The sequence below is a fragment of the Equus caballus genome, chromosome 10 (genome assembly GCF_041296265.1).
Source record: "Equus caballus isolate H_3958 breed thoroughbred chromosome 10, TB-T2T, whole genome shotgun sequence".
Taxonomy (NCBI): Eukaryota; Metazoa; Chordata; class Mammalia; order Perissodactyla; family Equidae; genus Equus; species Equus caballus.
Window position 1 is genome coordinate 4,007,288 of NC_091693.1, and position 21,313 is coordinate 4,028,600.

At 44.1% G+C, this 21,313-nt stretch overlaps 1 protein-coding gene across 12 annotated transcripts in view; it reads left to right on the plus strand.

Annotated features, from left to right (window-relative positions):
* TDRD12 (tudor domain containing 12) overlaps nt 1-21,313 on the plus strand; it is an 85,445-nt gene that overhangs the window by 11,275 nt on the left and 52,857 nt on the right. For 11 of the 12 annotated variants that reach the window (XR_011422277.1, XR_011422278.1, XM_023649485.2 and 8 more), the window contains 6 exons: nt 2,370-2,506; nt 4,126-4,245; nt 6,940-6,995; nt 8,278-8,363; nt 12,337-12,526; nt 13,266-13,358. Coding sequence is in view for 10 of the 12 variants with exons in the window: in XM_023649485.2 (XP_023505253.2) it covers nt 2,370-2,506; nt 4,126-4,245; nt 6,940-6,995; nt 8,278-8,363; nt 12,337-12,526; nt 13,266-13,358 (682 nt within the window). In the remaining 2 variants the exon portion in view is untranslated. The remainder of the gene's footprint in view (nt 1-2,369; nt 2,507-4,125; nt 4,246-6,939; nt 6,996-8,277; nt 8,364-12,336; nt 12,527-13,265; nt 13,359-21,313) is intronic. The other variant, XM_070223999.1, reaches the window with a different exon arrangement.

Consider the following 21,313-nt stretch of genomic DNA (forward strand, 5'->3'; position numbering starts at 1 on the left):
TCCTTCCTTTTTTGCACTCTCAGCTCTCATGCCTATGGTCCGACTCTCTCTACAGGTCACTCATTTCTCAGAAGAGTTTGAATTTTTATAATAGCATGATAGGAGAAGATTTAGAAACTCTTTATGAGAAAAATTAGAAATAATTTTAATTCCTTCCCCCACCAAAAATTATCGTTAATAACATTTATTATTTTTTTTCTATACCGTTGACTTGTTGAAGAAAAGAAACCAAGTCAATTGTCCTTTTAAAATCTTCCACATTTTGGACAACCTGATTGTTTCCTTGTGGTGGTGGTGACATTTCCCTCTATCGCTTGTGTTTTGTGTTGACCGATAGTTAAATATAAAACTTTGGTTCAATATAGGGTAACTTTTTTCCCCCCAAAGAATGATGGGTGCTGTGAGCCTCATCTTGTATTGAATTGGGAGATAGCAGGACTTCTGACGTTGCTGAGATTGACTGCTGGATTCTGCTGGCGGCGGCCTGTGCCCTGCCATGTGCTGGTGCCCCTCAGCTTTCTGTGTGATGGTTACGCCTTCCAGTGACCACCCCTGCCCAGATGAGCTCTTTCAGTTAAGCTTGTGAAATGGTCCTTTTCACCTTCCTTCTGCACTCGCGAGCTGGGTTTTCTGTAGAAAGGTGTTCCTCATCTATTAGGACCTTTTGGCTGTCCTGAAATAACAGTTCACAATGGAAAGGTAGAAAAATTGCATGATTCTTTCCCTTATCAATTTTCAGGGTAGTGATTTGTGCCTACTTGTCTGCCTTGGTGGCCAGAGGTTGATTTGTTTTTCTCTCCTTTCATTTTTTAAGTATTGTATTGTACTATATTGAGTGCTGTATTGAATATCAAGTACTATATTGAACTCATGGCTTTTATTATAATCATCAATTGTAGTCATTATTGTTGATGCTTAAATTGTCCCGTTTTTGGCCAGTGGAAGCCCTAGTATGCCAGCTCTTTGAAGTTGACTTGCTGTGTGAATTATTAACCATATTCACATCATTCCTACAAATTTCTTTGACGTAAGCTTTAAACAGAAATACCCTCCATCCTCAGGCAGGATTTCTTCTGAATCATGTGAGGCTGTCAAGGACCCATCCCTTGCGGAGTGGCCACACTGTTTCCCGACTTCACTTCTTGCAGGCAGGAACCCCCAGGGGCCCACTTCTTCCCTGTTGGGCACAGCTCTCCCCACCGGGCCACTGTATAGGCCTGTGCAGCATATTGTTGCCTGTCTGTGGATTTCAGTCAAGTTGCTGTGGCCTGGCAGTCCTGTGAGACAGTCAGGATGCCATGCACTCTCACTTCAGCAGGGCAGTGTCCTCAAAGGGGGCTTCAGGCATTCATTCAGTCATTCAGCAAGTAGTTTTTGAAGACTTAGTACGTGCCAATCACTGTTCTGCATGCTGGGAATGTGGCAGTAATCAAAACAGACGGGAATCCACATCATCATGGAGCTGGCGTCCTGTTGGGGCGCATCCTAGACCAGTGTTAGAGGGCAGGAGAAGCCCTGGGAGGAGAACGGGGAGGATGAGGCTGGGGCTGCAATTTCCTGTGGGTCTGTGCATGATTGACAGTCATTTGTAAGCTTTGTTTTCTGATTTAAGAAGGTAAAGCGATGCATTTTCCTTATTTTACTTTATAAAAGTTGTCCTTAAAGAGTCAAAATGATTGTAGTGAGAAAAACAATGCAATAGAGTTCAGGGGCCCTGTGTTTGTATTCACCGAGGCTCTTTTACTGATGAGCAGTGTTTACCTTAGGCAGGTCCAGCCTCCTCGCATCCCCCCCTGTTACCAGCCACATACACAGGTTCTCTACCCACCACACAAGAGGGGCCAAATAAAACTGGAACACCAGGCTTATGGCAAGGAAAAGGATTTTATTTCAGGTGATGTCAGCCAGGAGACGAGAGTGAGCCTTAAATTCATCTTGTCTCCCTGAAAGATGGGAGGCAAGGGGTTTTAAAGGCTGCGTGGAATGCTGCTGCTTGCAGGGAGGGGAGCCTGTGGCCTTGCTGGTCGGTGCTTTCCCTCCAGCCCGCGTTTGGCCTTGTGAGGCTTCTTGCAGGAAGGAGAATGGCGAGATAAGGGAATCTGCAGGTGGGTGTCCTTGGTTGTCTGCCTCCCTGGTGGATGGTGGATTCTGGCACCAGGAGGCGGAGGAGTAAGCAGGGAAAGGGGAGGAGCGCCTTGGTTTTACCCCATGTATGCTGGGTTTAATGTAGGGGAACTGACATCAGGCCCGGTATCACTTCCTCTTCTGTAAGGGAAAGTGTAGGCCGAGATGATTCGGTGAGTGCCTTTCCAGTTCTCTCGTTACAGGACTGGAGATTTTAACACTGACATTTTCTCTTCATTTTGTAGGTTTGTGTGGTTTATTGTCAGGAACTAAAGTGCTGGTGCAGGGCTGTGATTAAGTCCATCGTGTCTTCAGCAGACCATTACCTGGCAGAATGTTTCCTTGTGGATTTTGCCAAGTACATTCCAGTGAAATCCAAAAAGTACGTACATATTTATTTTGCCTTATGCTCTTTAAGGAGATAAATGTCAGTTTTAAAGGAGAGTGTCAGTTATCAAAGTAAGGGGCTGGAGGTCATAAACTGGAATTTTTTAGCTTCCAGAAGGGCGGACTTGCAGGTTCCGGTTCTACAGGCCGTGAATGTGCAAGTACGTGGTCAGAATGGAGGCTCAGCAGGCGGCTCTGGCCCTCCTTCCACCGTCCTCCCTTAAAGGCAGGTGCTCTGCATCTCCTAGGTGCTCCTGGCCAGCTGCTCGTCTGTCCTGGCCTGTCCTCTTAGTGCGTTCAGGTGATGGAGTGGGTCCTTTAGGGAGGCTTGGCTGCCAGAAAGATGCTACCACGAAGCAGAAAGTCTTCTTGTCTGCAGAGAAGGGGCAGGGTGCTGGTACAGCCTCAGGTTGCGCTGAGCAGAGCATGTATTCCAGGATGTATTCCTGGTTGTCCTACTTAACAAAGTGAGGGCATCACTGTCGCATAAAGTGGGGAGACACTTCAGAAGGAGCCCTCACTGAATCCAGGACCACACATCACAGTTTGTTAGAAAACATTATGAATAAGTTGGTCTCAGTGTTTGTGGTAATTTTTTCATAGTTTCCTGTCCCAGAGTAAGAGCATATCCATTTAATAAATAAATTTGAGGACCCTTTTTCCAAAAGAGCAATGCCAAATAGTCTTCCGTTGCAATAAGAGGTTTATCTTGAATGGAAGAATTTCATGGCAAATGGTTTATCCGGCATTGGGAATTTGCAGATATTTAAGGAAAAAGTAGATGCTTTTCTAGCTTGTGATTCTGCACTTTTATAACCATAATTGTTATTAAAATAACTATTGTGTTTAACTGGGGAGATTTCCTTTTAATATTTGGTGTTTTAAGTTTAGTTTTTTTTTGGGCAAGAGAATTATCTGATTAAATAGAGTGCCAGGAGGCCTCGGGGCTGGCCATACAGCCGCCTTTTACTCTACCGTCCGAGACTAAAGATGCTCGGCTGACCACACGGCATCCTGGGGACCAGATGGTCCAAGTGGTATGTTAAAGGGGTCTGTCGTTTGCCTTAAGAAGAATGGATGTAAAACACTGAACAACTCGTTTATCAAATCTCAGTCCTTTCAGCTCTTTTGTGCAAAGTTGACAAACACTAAGTATTCAAACATCTGCTCATTTACAGAAACTTGAAGGTAATTCTGGTCATGTATTAAAATTGATATGTAAAAATTTTAAACAGAATTTGCCCCAAGGCTTGTTCATTATTACTCAGTATTTCTCCATCTAAGGGGCCCCATTAGACATTATTTTTCTAATACCCTCACCCCATGCCATGAGATGTTAACACCAAGGATATACTGAATATTGTTACTGTATGTATATCTGTGTTTTATGTGTGAAAGGAGTAAGATTTGTCCATCCCCCGGAACCAGCCTTTGCACCCTTGGGCAGATGTCTCCAAGTCCTTCCTGCTGTTGGTGGCCATATAGAAAGAGAAAGAATGGGTTTTTGTGTGTTTTGTTTTATATCAAGTATATTAATTATATTGGCATCCTTTAAATAAATATGTTATATGTAATTTTTCTTTATGTTGGAACTGTTTCTGTTTCACTGTTAAGCATCCGAGTTGCAGTAGAAACTTTTATGCAGCTTCCCTACAGAGCGAAAAAGTTCAGACTGTACTGCACAAAGCCTGTCACATTGCACATTGACCTCTGTGAAGACACGGCTGAGATTGTGTAAGTACTGCTGCTGGCAGGCACTGAGTCCTTAGTCAAAGTCTTAAACCGAGTGTGTGATGCTGTATGAAATCAGGGCCTCTTGAGAAGTGCTAAGCGATCTCAGAGGTCTCTGTTCTTCAGGAGGTGCCTTCTGAGTCGGGGTGTGTCAGACCTGGCAGCCCCGCCTCCAGAGGCAGCGATTGTTGCGGTATAGAATAGGGCCACAGCTCTGTGCTTTTTGGTGTTTTTTTTTTTTAACTTAGAAAAAGTAATAAATTAATTATAAAGAGAAACAATACATAGGATCATGGAGTATTAAAAAAAGGTCCATTGCATTCATCTCCAGCCCCGCTTCCTCCCTCCTGGAGGCCTCTGTAACCCGTTCATGCTCTGAACTTGCAGACCTTTTTCAGTGCTTTTATACGTATTCACATGCATGGAGCTTTTATGAAAATTAGAACATACTGTCTCATTTGCAAACTTAAGGTGTGTTGAAGCTCTTGGCCAATACTTGGACTCTTTTCTACTGTCATCTTTCTTGTGGGTGAATATAATTGGCATACTTTGTATACCTAACCTTTCCTCCCTTGATAGCCAATGAGATTGTTTCGAAACCATTTTGCGCTGTACATTCCCATTAGAATGCAGATAAATCCATATAAAATACATAGATGTAGAGGTGCATACACACGTGCGCATACACATCTTTGCTCTTGTTTCCTAATGTTTGGCCACACTGCCAGCATTTGTGCAGGATGGTCCCCGCACTGGGCTGTGCTGTGTCAGGCGGTATGGCTGCGATCTTTGCTGTCTAAACGAGCACTACCTGAGCTCCTGCGGGCAGCCCCATCCTCCCACGTGGCACTCCTCCTGTCCTCCCCGTCCGGCACTGTGGCACCGTGTGAAAAGCTGTAGGGAGCAGCACACTTCTGACTCAGCTTGCCCAGCTTGCACGTCCTGGCGAAGTTGCTTTGTGTTCTCTGAACTTGGAAGCTGTCTTTCTTGTGGGTGCTTTTCTGGGGTCTGTGGAGACCCGCCCCATCCCCGCCTCCCTGAGCCCCCGTCACCTGCAGTTCCCTCGACGTGGTGAGTGCGTCACTCTTGTGGCTGCCCGGCAACCCCTGCTCCTCCTCTGGCCCTCTTTCAGAGCAGCCAGCTGCTCACCCTCCCGGGCTGACTCGGGTGCCAGCCTGTCCACGCCCAGCTCTCCCTCACAGGAGTCTGTGTCCCTGTCTTTCTCGGCACCCCCCCCCCGAGCCCCATGAGACCCTTCCTGCCACCACCTTGCTCCTTGGGGACCTTCGCAGCCGCAGACACGCCCAACCCTGGGATGCCCTTCAGCACAGGCCAAGGGCTTAAAGTGAGTGATCTTACTGGGTTTTGATCTCCTGCCTTTGTGTGTGCTTCATCTGGAAGGTTGTCTCAGTGTGTGTATTATAGTTTTTATAGATTTTGTCAAGTTTCCCTCCTAAAGGACTAGCAATTTGTAGTCCCATCGTTGGGGCATAGAAAGTGCTGCTTTTCCCACACAGCACTGAATATCATCAGGCTTTTTCATTTTTCCTTCTTTGCTGGGTGAAAATGGTATTTTGTTTTAATTTGCATTTTTCCGACTTGTAAAATTAGGTGTCTCTTCCCGTGGTTAGTGTGTGTGTGTGTGTGTGTGTGTGTGTGTGTGTGTGTGTGTCTGTGTGAGTGTGTGAGAGAGAGACAGACAGGCAGACAGACACACGGACTGATTGGTGATTTACCTGTTCATAGTCTAGATTGATTCTCCTCTTGAGCCTTTTTCTTATTAGGATTCTACTACATTTTGTTATTTAAAAAAGCTTATTAGGTAATTTTTTTGTGTGTAGCAATGTTTTAGAACCAGTCTTTTTTTTTTTTTTTTGCCTCCTTTTAGAAACCCTTTGTAATTCTCCTGAAGTAATGTGCTTAATATCTTTCTTAGAAAGAATAAAAATAACTAATATTTCAGTCCAGGCCCTGGGCCAAGTGCTTTGTGTACATGAGCTCATTTGATCTTTGAAACAACCCTTGGAGGATGGTGGTGGCGTCTCTGACAAATAAAACCAGTAGAGACACATGAAACACTTCACGCCAACCTTACATATTTTATTCTTGTTCCTTGCTTCCAAATACTGGTTTCCCCTGATCTTCTACCGCCTGCAGCTTTGCCTGCGGTTGTCTTTCCAAAGCTTGGGGAAGGGCAAGATGGTGGAGACGAAGTGGGAGCCGGGGAACGGGCGCGGGCGGCATGAGGATTGTGGTGAGGCAGCAGGGGCTGCTCGCCCACAGCCGCGCTGAGACGTGGGTTTAACCAGCCCGGAGCCCTCGCTCCGCACCAGCCCGTGCTGAACAGTGCATCCTCAGGGTCCCCGCCCGGGGAGCGTGTGTTCGGGCTGCGGAGACTGATACGTCCTAAGTCACTGGAGATGATGGTGTTGGGACAGACGATGCCCTGGTGCACGGGTCGCTCAGGATGTCCCAGGAAGGGGCCCATTCAGCGAGTCTCTGCCCTGGTGCAGGTGGCAGTGGGGAGGGGGCCTCCTGCAGGGTGCAGCAGGGTCATTGCCCCAGAGCAGAGCCAAGTTCCCCGGGACCTGCTGCGTACATTCCACACGTAGTATCAGAGGCATCCTGCGTGCGGTTTACAGAATGTGCTCGCCTCAGATTTTTACTTAATGAAGTTGCATCTGTTCACTGTTCCAGACCCGCCAGGAAGTGGGACAGTGCAGCTGTTCAGTACTTTCAGAACATTCTAAAAGGTAAGGCCAGGCGTGGTCGCTGCAGCCTGCTTTGAGCTGCACCAAGGTGGTTTGGCCTCCTGCTGTGGAGGGGCTTGAGATACACGTGCTCCCTGTCAGACCCTCCTCATGTGTGTTCATAAGTTACTGGAGCTTCTTCCACCCCAAGTGTCACGGTGACTCTGCAGCCCTGGAATTGTGGGCGTGGATGTGGACGTAGTATTTGCAGGTGAAATTAGACAGGGGCTGATTGGGTGAGGGACCCTGACGCAGTGATGGTGCCCCTCTCTTAGTTTGCTTAGAAGCTGCAGCACTCCAAAATACATGTATGTTCATTTCAGTGAACCAACAATTGATGAAAACCTAGCTTTTTTCAGTGAGCAAGGGATAGTGGATGGATCCTTCCTGTGTAATAACCTTCGTTGCCAATTTCAGATGTGTGGGCTGTCTCAGGCACCTGCTGAGTGTGCTCTCTTTATATTGTTGACTCTGAAATAGAGTCTCATTTGCAGCATCTGTCCTGCCCCGGGAGTCATGAGCGAAGAACTGTGTCTGCCTCTTAGGGCTGTTCTGAGGAGCAGTGGCTGTGCAGTGCCTGGGTGCTGCCTGGTACCTTTTGGGGTCCTGGCCCCTCTCCTCCGCTGCCCCACTGTCTGGGTAAAGACGCAGCCGGATGCTTTGACCTGGGAGAAAGGGGAGGTTGGGCGGCTCTCCGGTTTTGGAGTTCGGGCCCTTGTGAGCCCCCGGGGGGTGCTGGGAGATAGAGTTGGGAGGGGCAGAGGGCCTGGGTTTGAATACGGCCCTGCTGTCTCTCTGACCTGGTCTCCTCACCTGTAAAACGACAATAACCACTCACCTCAAAGGACTGTGGTGGGAGTGAAATGAAACACGTTTACATAGGTCCCCACACGTGGAGCTGCTGTGTGGGTGATGGAGTCCCTGGGGCATTTGAGGGGTAGAATGGACTCAGATGAAAGACTGTGACTGCACATGTGGGTTTGGGAGTCACTGGAAGGGAAGAGAGGCCAGGAACTGTGCTCAAGGAGGTGTCAGAGGGTGGCAGGAGGGGGTGCCGTGGATGGGGACAGAGGGTGCGAGGCTGAGCCCGTGCCGGGAGAGCCTCCGCCTTGACCTCAGTGTCCTGTCCCCTTCTGCCCTGAGGCCCGGCCTGTGGCCGGAAGCCGTGGACATTGTGGTGCCTGGTCCCCATGAGTGGTTAATAGAGATGAATAGGTGAGGACAAGCCATTATTGTCTCAAGTGTGTAGTATCAGCTAATTCGTGTTTTCTTTTATGATATTTAGCAACTACCCAGGTGGAAGCCAAGTTATGTGCTGTGGAAGAAGATACTTTCGAGGTTTACCTTTATGTAACTATAAAAAACGAAAAGGTAAGTAAAAGAATTGTATTTTAAGAATATTTTATCATTACCTACAATTTTTATTTTAGCAAAACAAAGAATAAACACCAAGGAAGAAAATGTTATTCTCAGAGCATGGAAATTTCCTTAATCTTTCAGGGTTTGCCTTCGATCAGAAGTTAAGCCAGGACTATGTTTTCTTCTTTTGATTACTTTAAAAAATTACTAGTGTTTTATTTAGACAGCATTTAGTTTTCTCATTGTATGTGATATGTGCTTGTGAAGGAGTCAGATAACATAAGTAGAAAGAAGGTGGGCACCGCACGTGAGCACCCCACCCACATTCCTAGCCATGGACACCTGGCCAGCTGTGCTTGGTGAAGGCAGGCACGGGGGCGGCTCTGCGCCTGCGTGGAGGAGGGTGGAGGGGCGGCTCAGGGGCTGCTCAGGCCCACAGAGGGCATCCAAACTGCGGGCTCATTTAAAAACTTTATCCTGAAATAATTTTCCCCTTAAGAGACGTGAAAATGGTGCAGAGGTTTTTGTGTATGCTTCACCTGGGGTCCCCTCATGTTAACCGTACAGACCAATGGTACAGCGACTGAGACCAGAAAACTAAGACTGAGAAAGTACCCTTTAAAGGAATCTACAGACCTTGTTTGAATTGTGCGCATTTTCCCACTAATTTCCCTTCTCTGGTCTGGGATCTGACCCAGGATCCCACGTGGAATCTGCTTCTCGTGTCTCCTTGGTCTCCAGTCAGTGGGAGTGCCTCAGCCTCCTCCTCTTTTAAGACTTTGACACTTCGGAAAAGTCCTGGCCAGTTATTTTGTAGAATTCACTCAGTTTGGGTTCATCGTGATTAGATTGAAGTTGTACATTTCTGGCAAGAATGCTACCCAGGTGACATTGTGCCTTCCCGCTGCATCTTAGCAGAGGGCTCGTGATGTCCGTCTGCTTTATCACTAGTCGTGCTCCGCGGGATCACCTGGGTAAGCTGGTGTCTGCCAGGTGTTTCCTCTACAGAGTTACTGTTTTTTCCTTTTGAAATTAAGTGTCTTATGGGGAGATACTTTGAGACTGTGTAAAGATCCATCAGTGATGCTTGCCTGCAAAACTTAATTCTGTGGTGCTTGCCCCTTTCCATCATGCCTTCTACATTTTTAATCGAAATTCTACTATAAGGAAGCACTGCCCCTTTTCCCCCATTTATTAATTGATTCAATAGGTTATCGTTGTATGGACTCCTGGATATTTATTTTACTCTGGGGGGTGTAATCTATTACTGTCATTATTTTGCTCAAATTGTCTCAGATTCGGCCACTAGGAGCTGCTTAGAAGTGGCTTATGTGTCCTTTCCTTGTGTCCTGCTCCATCATTGTTGAAAACTCCTTACTTTCTGGTACCACAAGATGTTCCCGGCTAATTTTGTCATTTTCTAGCCCAACCCTAGACGGGAACCACTTCTCCAAATGCTTTGTTGAAGAATGGCATTCATTTTTGAAGAGTGGTGTTCACATAGCAAGATCTGGGCACTAGGTGTGCTCGTGGCTGCTGGGCTGTCGTGGACTGTGGGCCCTCTCAGCAGACAGTGAGGAAACACGTGTGTACGCCACCCCTGCACACACACATCCGCGTGCCTTCTAGGTCTGTCCATCTGAACATACGCTAAGAGCTCTGGCACCTCTGATTCCGGCCAGCGCCAACAGGGTTCGTTCTCTCCCTCCCCTTGCCTCATCTCGACAGCTGTCTCTGGCGGTGAGAAGCTGCTCTTGTTGGCTGTGGTATGCTTATTTGATCAGTCCTGTAATTCCCATGAAGTAATTTCAGAATTGCTAACCCACATTCCTGTGAAGAAGCAGTTTGTCTTTGGCCTCACAGCGCGCAGCCCAAACACTGCTTCCCAGAGTCACTGAGGTTAGTCCTTTTCTTCCCCACTCTTTTCAGTGTGATTATGTCATTCATTTGTAATAGGAGTCATTTGTTACTGATTATGTTACATTTTGGGTTCCCTCATATCCTTGTTGATTTTCCCTATGACTTTTCATTCTTCGTTTTACAACTTGATAAAAATACCAAATGTTGGCTCTCTGACTAGTCTTGTAAAACATCTTTTAAACAAGTTCTCTACTGACCTGCTTCTTTCTTCTTGCTTTTCAAGAGTGGGTCTCTCTTTCTCTCTGTGGTGTATGCAGCTGACAACTTGGTCTTACTTCAAGGTGATGGAGTGCAGAAGGCATGCTTAACAGAGAGGACTTATAGTGGATGTGTGAGGTCATAATGGCCAGAAAAAGAAAAATAGGGCCAGCAAGCCTTTTCCAGCTCCCAAAGAAAGCACAAGATGTGTCCCAGGGTATTCTCTCACTCTCTCTCTTTTTTTTTTGCTGAGGAAGATTAGCCCTGAGCGAACATGTGCGCCAGTCTTCCTCCACTTTCTGTGTGGGTCACTGCCACAGCGTGGCTGATGAGAGGTGTAGGTCCACACCCAGGATCCGGACCCGCAAACCGGGGCTACTGAGGCAGAGCATGGCGAACTTAACCATGACGCCATGGGGCCAGCCCCAGTATTCTGGTTTTTCGCTTGGCTTCTTTCACATTGTTCCTTTCATTGTCAAATACTCTTCTACTGTCTGGATATACTACAGTGTGTTTATCTATTCACTTGTTGGTGGACGTCTGAGTTGTGGGCAATTTGGGGCTATTACCTATAAAACTGCTAGGAATATTCATGTACAAATCTTCCTGTGAACCCATGCTTTCGTTTCTCTTGGGTAGATGCCTAGCACTCAGACCTGTGGCTGGTATTGTGGGTATTAAGAGACTGCCAGATTGTTTCCCCAAGAGGCTGAGCACTTTGTGATGCCCTCAGATTGGCTGAGTTCCCTTCCTCCACATCCTCTTCAGCACTCGGGAGGTCGTTCTCATGGGTGTGCAGTGGTGTCTTATTGTGGTTTAAATTTGCATTTCCCTAGTGACTTATGGTGTTGATTATCTTTTCATATGCTGTTTGTAATCCATATATCTTCTTTGATGAAGTATTTATTCAGATCTTCTGCCCTTTTTTTTTTAAAGAGTTTATTTTTTTCATTTTTCTCCCCAAAGCCCCCCAGTACCTCGTTGTATATTCTTCTTTGTGGGTCCTTCTAGTTGTGGCATGTGGGACGCCGCCTCAGCATGGTTTGATGAGCAGTGCCATGTCCGCGGCCAGGATTCAAACCAACGAAACACTGGGCCACCTGCAGCGGAGCGTGTGAACTTAACCACTCATCTTCTGCCCATTTTTTAATTGGGGTCGTTTTGTTTTCTTTTTATTGAGTTTTAGAGTTCTTTATATAGTCTGGATAGATGTCCATCCAGATATATGATTTCGAAAATATCTCCTCCCTATTAGTGGATTGCCCTTCGTCTCTTAAGTGTCTTTTGAAGAGCAAAAATTTTCAATTGTGCAAAGGCTAATTTATCAGTTTTTCCTTCTGTGGCTTGTTTCTGTCTTTAGCCTCCCCTGGGTCTTTGCCTGGCAGAGACATGTTGCTCTCCAGTGCTTTCAAGAAGATGTTTCTTGGGGCTGGCCCCGTGGCCGAGTAGTTAAGTTCGCGCGCTCCACTGCAGGCGGCCCACTGTTTCGTTGGTTCGAATCCTGGGCGTGGACATGGCACTGCTCATCAAACCACGCTGAGGCAGCGTCCCACATGCCACAACTAGAAGGACCCACAACAAAGAATATACAACTATGTACCGGGGGGCTTTGGAGAGAAAAAATAAAATCTTAAAAAAAAAAAAGAAGATGTTTCTCGTATTTTCTACAGATTATGACTGTGTCTCTTTTCAGGAGGGCTGGTCAGAAGTAGCTGGTTCACCAGAGCAGAAGTCACTTTCTATCAGATTACGTTCTGTCAAATAGTTTTTCTGAAGATTGCAATTTGGGGTTAAGTTTGGGATATTTTCTGAACCATCACTTGACTGGGTTTGTCTCATTATTCGTTAAATGTTTAAAACCCTGCAGGTTTGTGTGAATGATGATCTGGTTGCAAAGAACTTCGCTTGTTACGTGTCACCCGTGGAGAGTAAAAACCTTGATTCTTTAGAGAAACCAAGACTGGATATAAAGTCAGCATCCTTTTCTAATAAACTCAATCCGGCGCTTACTCTCTGGCCAATGTTTTTGCAAGGAAAGGATTCTCAAGGAGTGAAAAGTGAGTGGATTCTCACCATATGTTTCCTTTAAACTCAAAGTCTCATTTGTGGGAATCTTAGTGTTTTGATGTAAGTTGTTGTACTGACTTTTCCCCACATGGAGGCTTGGGGAGAGAGACTCGGACTCTGAGTTTAGTATTTTCATTTTAATCCCCCTGAGTTTGGGACAGGTTTTGAGGTCCTAAACCTGCTACAGTTTGTTTTTACGAGACCAGGAAAAAACTGTTCTCAATTTCTTATTAACATGGAGTTGTATTTTCAGAAGTCACCATATTCATAATTTAAAGATATTACCAAATCGAGGTTTTGTATGTTTAGAGTTTTAGAAACTTTAAAGATTTTTATTTTTTTCCTTTTTCTCCCCAAAGCCCCCCGGTACATAGTTGTGTATTCTTAGTTGTGGGTCCTTCTAGTTGTGGCATGTGGGATGCCGCCGCGGCATGGCTCGATGAGTGGTGCCGTGTCCACACCCAGGATATGGGGCCGGCCCCTAGAAACTTTAAAAGAGCCATTTATTAGCATGAAAATATGAGAGAGTCGGTCATGGACCATAGAAGCTACTTTCAGAGTTTCTCTCCGCCTCCAGTTTTCTTCAGTCCTTTCACGTTGCTCCCCAGCCCCCGAGTTAGGTCTCCCGTAAGCTCACAGCAAAGGAGAGCAGAGGTATACCAACAAATTCACATTTGTATTTGGAGTTTTATTTCATATGTTAATCCGGAAATGTCTTCTTTCTGTCAGATTCGCGTGGTTTAACTTCCCTGGCACAGTCTCTCCAGCATCCGTGGCCCAAGGGTGTTGTTGGTGGCCGGGGGCCCACCGCTGCGATCCTGGGTAAGTCCTGCTGGCTTGCTTTATCTCCTAGGCAGCCTGAAAGAACGCTGAACTGTCTAAAGATTACAGGGTTGTTCAGAAGGGCTACGGTCATTCTCTTTTTTTTAGATTTAACAGAACCAATTTATGATGGAGATGCCGACAGAGGTCATTTGCCATGTAGTCTGTACTGAGAGGGTCTTACTGTAATGTGCAGAACATAACAGGCACTGTTCACATGCAGGCCTGGCTCATTCCGTCCCAGCCAGAGCCTGGGCTGCAGTAATCTGCGGGGATTCCTTGTCCTCAGAGTATGGTGGTGGTGGTTGGTACTGTCAAGCTGTTTCCGACTCCTAGCGACCCTGTGGACAGCAGCGCAGACCCTGCCCGGCTTTTTGCGCCATCCTCTCACCTTCTGGCGCTGTATCAGCTGGTGCTCTGCTGCTATTCGTAAGGCTTTCATGGCCAGTTTGTTCAGAATTAGGTGGCCAGGTCCTTCTTCCTAGTCTGTCTTAGTCTGGAAGCTCCACTGAAACCTTTCCACCACGGGTGACCCTGCTGGAATTTGAAACACTGGTGGCATCGCTTTCAGCATCACAGCAACGTGCAGCTGCCACAATAAGACACCTGACAGATGGGTGGTGTGGCTCCCTGACCTGGAAATGAACCCGGGCTGCGGTGGGGGGAGCGCCAGATCTAACCAATAGACCACGAGGACTGGCTTCTCTGAGTATACATGTGGATCTATCACTGGTTGTTATTTTACGCAATAGGATGGATAAAAATAAGAGGCATTTATGAGGGTAGAAATACTTAGTCTTTAATTCCCTATCTCCAGGATATTTAATGAGCTGGAATTGTTGGACGAGGGTGAAACCTGCCAGCCGCAGATGCTTGGCTCGCCCACGGTGGTGATGCCTCCACGCTTTCACTCTCACGCTGGGTGTGTGTCTACCTGTGGGTGTAATATTTTATATATATCCGTAGTAAACCTCAACTAAATCAAAGCTTTAGTCAACTGAATTATTCCCTCCGCTTAAAATTATTTTAATTACTTTGATAACGTTTATCATGGAAAAAAGATAATCAAAATTTTTAAAAAATCTATCATCTTTAATACCTACTTAAAAATGTTAGAGTTTTCCTTTACAAAGTTTTCCAGATGTGAGGGTGTGTATAAAATTTTTGTTTTACAGATACAGGGATCTTACTATCCATCACTATCTGTGGTGCTTTTTGTTTAATATATGCATGAACTTCTTTCTGGGTCAAATGTATCCAGTATAACACAGATTTAGGGAAATGGGTTCTGGCGTGAGACCATTGGGAATCTGCTCCCACTCTCCCCTCTGTGACATGGGGAGGCATTGTTCCCAAGCTGTGGAGTTGAGTAGATGGGCCTTCCATGTACGGAGTTTGCACGGCACAGCGCCTGGTCCGTGGTGGACTTTGGCGCAAGTGGCGCTGAGCCAGTATTGTGATGTGCCTTCCGTAGGGGTCCCAGATGAGAGCTCCTGCTGAGAGCAGCCCCTGTTACTGATGGGAATGTATTATTTCTGTTAGTATTTTTTCCATTTCCAGTGTAGCAGGAAAAATACCAGGCATTTACATCATGTTTAATCGTTACACAGCTTTCCATTGTATGCATGTATCATTATTATTTTAAGTGGCCCCAGGTTGCTGGACGATAACTGTCTCTTGCTTTTCTTTATTACAGTCAGTGTTGGAATGAATTGTCTATCTTTGCAAAGGAAAAGGTTGATGGTAAACAACAGATTTTCATGTGAAAAACAAAATTATTAGATGTTACTTATCCAAGCAAAGGTTTCCTTTTCCTTGTAATCATTGTGAGACGCTATTTCAACTATATTCTAATTAATTTTTGCTACTTCTCTTTGAAGTTGCCTTATATTTTTTAAGTCAAAGTATAATTCTTGGTTAAACAATCAACTAGTCCAGAAGAGCTGTTATAAGAAGTAATTTTCTCTTGTCCAGCCTCTTCTCACCCTACGCTGTTCCCTAGAGGTAAATCTTTCTTTCTTTTCCCTTAGCTGTTTATTTTGGCAGTTATCTCCAAGTTTTAAAATAATTGTATTTTACTGTTTCTAGGCTTATCAGTTCTAGACATTGTCTTCACTTCCGTGGCAGATTAGTGCTCATGCCCCTAGTTCACATGTATTCACTCATCAGCTGTTCATGAAGTGCCTACTATGTGTCAGTGCTGTTCTTGGAATTCATAGGGAAAGAAACAGAGTCTCTGCTTTCGTGGAGTTTACTTTCATTTTCTCAGTAAGATTTTTTATTTTAGAATGATACAAACTTCCAGAAAAGTCGGTGAGCGTTACAAAGAACTTTTTTCCTATTTTTTCCTAAACTATCTGAGAATAAGTTGCTGACTGGAATAGCTTGTCTCTCCCCAGCACTGAGTGTGTTTTTCCTAGAAACAAGAATATTTTCAAAAATATTCACAATATAACCATCAAAATCAGGAAGTTAACATTGATACATTGTGATCATTTAACCCGGAGACGCCATTCAAATTTCGCCAGTTGTCCCAATAATTCGTTTATGGCAGAAAGATGCCGCTCAGCATCACATGTTGCATTTAGCTGTCACGTCCCTTTAGCCTCCTTCAGTCTGGAATGTTCCTCAGTCTTTCCTTGACTTTCATGACCTAGACACTTTTGCAGATTATAGACCCGTTATTTTGTAGAATGTGTCTCAATTGTAGCAGATGTTTTTGTCACGATAGGATTCAGTTTATGCATCTTTGTCAGAGATGCCTCAGAAGAGATGCTGCGTTCTTCTTACTCCATCTTATCAGATGACACAAAATTTCAATTTGTCCCGCTACTGATGAGATTCACTTTGATCGCTTATTTAAGGTGGAGCCTGCCAGTCTTCTCCATTGTAAGTTACTCTTTTCCCCTTGTAAATATCTGTAGGCCACTACTATGAAACTTAAATATCTCATGCCTTTTTGTTTGCTAATTAATCCCTACTAGTATGGATTTCTGTTTGAAACCCTGAAACCAACTGTTTCTCCGAGTTGCCCTGGTTCCTTTTAATGCAGAATGGCATTTTGAAGCCAAGATCTGGGAGCTAGGTGTGTTGCTTTCTGCTGGGGTGTTGTTGCTCCCAGGCCCTTGGAGGGGACAGAGCTAGGGACTGTGTGTGTGTGTGTGCACATGTGTATACCTAGTTTATGTCTGTGTCTATTTTATATCTATGATCTTTGTATTGAAAACCAGGAGTTCACACCAATACTTCCGATTGCAATCCTGCTGCTGGATTTATTCTAGTTTTCCGCCTTTCCAAATGTGCAACTCCCTTCTGTGACTGTGGGTGTCCTGCCTCCCATTATCCTTGCTGTGATTACTCATTGGGTCAGTCTCCGTGTAAGGAACTACTCTTCTCGGCTTTGTAATCAACCGCTCTTGCATCGCCATTACTATCCCTTCTGCGCACGTGTGCTCCTCTTGCCGCGCATGCCCTAACGTCACTCTCCCAGTGCGGGCCGATACCCATCCGCCACCCCAACCACCATGGAGGGGCTTCCTCCTTTCACGTGGGCGCAGACTCACCCCCTCTTGGGTTCTGTAATCCCACACTGGGTAGCCTGCCACCCTGACCCTCGCAGAGGCAGCCTCCTCATCCTCCTTGGCTCTGCCACCTTGCTCCAAGCTTCTCCCCTCCTCCATGGCCATGTGCTCACCTCACTGTGTTTGGGCTCTCGGTCACCAGGGTTCCTTCCCCGCTGGTGCGGTTCACATGCCCTTTTCTCTGTCCACCTAACAGTGGGACTGAACTGTTCGCAAGGGGAAGAGCTGCTAATATTATTTTCTAACTCTTTAGGTCTGCTGATCCCCTTAGGTCATCTGCACTCATAATTAGTGTTCTGTATTCTTGTCTATAGATTGAGGGGTTTTTTTCCTTTTAAAATAGACTTTATTTTTTAGAGAAGTTTTAGGTACACAGCAAAATTGAGCAGAAAGTATAGAGATTTCCCATATACCCCCTGTCCCCACACATGCGTGACCTCCCTCATTAGCAACATCTCCCATCACGTGAAACATCTGGAGCAATTGGTGAACCTACATTGACAGTCATTGTCACCCAGGGTCCATAGTCTCCATTAGGGTTTAATCTTGGTGCTATGCATTCTATGGATTTTGACAAATGTATAATGACCTATATCCACCATTACAGTATCATACAGAGTAGTTTCACTGCTCTCAAAATACCCTGTGTTCTGCCTTTCATCCCTCCTTCACCCCTACTCTCTGGCAACACTAGTCTTTCTATTACCTTTTCCAGAATGTTGTATAGTTGGAATCGTACAGTATGTAGCCTTTGCAAATTGGCTCCTTTCATTTGGTCATATGCATTTAAGACTCCTCCCTGTCTTTTCGTGGCTTGATAGCTCATTTCTTTTTAACACAATAGTATTTCATTGTCTGGATGTCCCACAGTTTATCCATCCGTTCACCTTATGAAAAACACCTTGGTTGCTTCCAGGTTTTGGCAATTATGAATGAAGCTGCTATAAACATTTGTGTGCAGGTTTTTGTGTAGACGTAAGTTTTCACCACACCTGGGTAAATGCCAAGGAGTGTGGTTGCTGGATCGTGTGGTAAGAGTGTGTTCACCAGTAATGGCTGGGAGTTGCCGTTGCTCCACGTCCTCACTAGCATTTGCTGTCGTCAGTGTTCTTTATTTTGGCCATCCTAATATGTGTGTAGTGCTATCTCGTTGTTGTTTTAATTTGCATTTCCCTAATGATATGGTGTAGAGCATCTTTTCATGTGCTTATTTGACATCTGTATATCTTTTTTGGTGAAGTTTCTGAGCTTTTTGCCTATTTTTTCATCGGGTTGTTTGCTCTCTTATTGTTGAGTTTTGAGAGTTCTTCGTATAGTTTGGTTAACAGTTCTTTATCAGACACATGTTTTGCAGAACTTTCCTCCCAGTCTCTGGCTGTCCATGGCTCGTCTTCTCATTCCCCTAGCAGTTTCTTTCACAGAACAGAAGTTTTTAATTTTACTGAAGTCCATCTCATCAATTACTTCTTTCATGGATCATGCCTTTGGTGTTGTACCTAAAAAGTCATCACCGTACCCAAGATAATTTATATTTTATGCTATGTTATTCTCTAGGTGTTTTATAAATTTTTGTTTTACATTTAGATCTGTGATCCACTGTGAGTTGATTTTTCTGAAGAATGTGTGGTCTATGTCTAGACTGATTTTTTTGCAAGTGGGTATCTAGTTTTTCTGGCGCCCTTTGTTAAAAAGACCATGTTTTCTCCATCGTATTGCCTTTGATCCTTTGTCAAAGACAAGCTGACTATATTTATGTGTGTCTATTTCTGGACTTTGTATTCTGTTTCATGGATCTGTTTGTCTATTCTTTGTCCAAAACCGCACTGTCTTGGTTACTGGAGCTTTATGGTAGGTCTTAAAGTTGGGTTTATCAGTCCTCCAACTTTGTTCTTCTCTTTCAGTATTGTATTGGTTATTCTGGATCTTTTGCCTCTCCTTATAAACTTTAAAGTCAGATTGTCAGTACCCACAAAATAACTTCCTGGGATTTTGATTGGAATTGCATTGAATACATAGATCAAATTGAGAAGAACTAACATGTTGACAATATTGAGTCTTCCTAACCATGAACATGGGATATCTCTCCATTTATTTAGCTCTTCTTTGATTTTGCTCATCAGAGTTTTGTAGTTTTCCTCATTAGATCTTGTAGATATTTTTTCAATTTATCCCCAAGTATTTCATTTCGGGGAATAATGTAAATGATATTGTGTTTTTAGTTTCAACTTCTACTTGTTCATTGCTGTTAAATAGGAAAACGATTGATTTTGTATATTAACCTTGTAGCCAGCTACCTTGATATAATTGCTTAGTAGTTTCAGGAGTTTTTTGGTCAGTTCTTTTCAGATTTTCTACTTGGATGATCATGTCGTCTGCAAACAAAGACTGTTTTGTTTCTTCCTTCCCGATCTGTACCTTTTATTTCCTTTTCTTGTCATGTTGCGTAAGCTAGGATTTCCAGTACAATGTTGAAAAGGAGTGGCAAGAGGAGACATCTTTGCCTTGTACCTGATCTCAGCAGGAAAGTGTCCAGCTTCTCGTCATGAAGTATGATTTTAGCTGTAGATTTCTGTAGATACACTTTATCCATTTGAGAAAGTTTTCCTCTATTCCTGGTTTGTTGAGAGTTTTTATCGACAACGAATAGTTGTCGGATTTTGTCAGATTTTTTTCTGTATCTATTGTTATGATTATGTGATTTTTTTCTTTAAATTATTAATGTGATGGATTACATTTATTGGCTTTCTAATGTTGAACCAGCCTTGCATACCTGGGATAAACCCCACTTGGTCATGATTTATAATTCTTTTTATACATTTTTGGATTCAGTTTGCAAATATTTTGTTGAGGATTTTGCATTGTTCACGAGAGATATTGGTCTGCAGTTTTGTTTTCTTGTAACATTTTTCTCTTGTTTTGGTATTAGAGTAATAATACTGGCCTCATAGAATGAGTTAGGAAGCATTTCCTCTGCTTCTGTCTTCTGGAAGACATTATAGAGAATTGGTATGATTTCTTCCTTAAATATTTGATAGAATTCACCAGGAGGCTTACTGCGTTTTGTTTTGGAAGGTTATTAATTATGGTTCAATTTCTTTAATAGATATAGGCCTATTCAGATTTTCTATTTCTTCTTGTGTGAGTTTTGCCTGATTGTGTCTTTCAAGAAATTGGTCAATTTTCATCTAGGTCATCAAATTTATAGGGATACAGTTGTTCATAGGATTACTTTATTATCCTTTTAGTGTTTATGGGATCTGTAGTGATATCTCTCCTTTTATTTCTATTTTTTTTTTTAAGATTTTATTTTTTTCCTTTTTCTCCCCAAAGTCCCCTGGTACATAGTTGTATATTCTTCGTTGTGGGTCCTTCTAGTTGTGGCATGTGGGACGCTGCCTCAGCGTGGTTTGACGAGCAGTGCCATGTCCACGCCCAGGATTCAAACCAACAAAACACTGGGCCGCCTGCAGCGGAGTGCGCGAACTTAACCACTCGGCCACGGGGCCAGCCCCTCCTTTTATTTCTATTAATAGAAATAGATATTAGTAATACTAGATATTAGTAATTTGTATCATCTTTTTCTTAGTTGGCCTGGCTAGAGGGTTATTGATTTTATTGATCTTTTCAAAGAACCACACTATGTGTGCCCTCAAAATTTGTATGTTGAAGCCCTAACCACTTTGGAGATAGAGTCTTTAAGAGGTAATTAGGCTAAGTGAGGTCTTAAGAGTGGAGACCTAATCCAATAGGGCTGGAGGAAAAGATACCAGCGCCCTCTGTCTGCCATCTGAGGATATGCAAGAAGGCAGCTGTCTGCAAGCCAGGGAGAGAGCTCTCACCAGGAACCAAATAAGCTGGCACCTTGGTTGTGGATTTCCCAGCCTCCAGAACTGTGAGAAAATAAATTTCTGTGTTTAAGCCACCAGGTTATGGTATTTTGTTACGGCAGCTCCAGCAGACTACTACAAACCTGCTTTTGCTTTTATTGATTTTCTTGATTGTTTTCCTGCTTTCAGTTTCATTGATTTTTGCTCTAATTTTTATTGTTTCTTTTATTCTGTTTACTACGGATTTAATTACTCTTCTTTTTCTAGTTTCCTAAGGTGGAAGCTTATATTATTGATTTTAGCTCTTCTTTTCTGATATACCCATTTAATGGTGTAAATTGCCCTCTAAGCACTGCTTTCACTGCATTCCACAAATTTTGATGTTTTATTATTTTTTTCATTTAGTTCAAAATATTTAAAAATTTCTCCTGAAATTTCTTCTTGATCCATGTATTATTTAGAAGTGTGTTGTTTAATCTCCAAGTGCTTTGGGATTTTCCAGCTATCTTTTTGTTATTGAGTTAGTTTAATTCCATTGTGGTCTGAG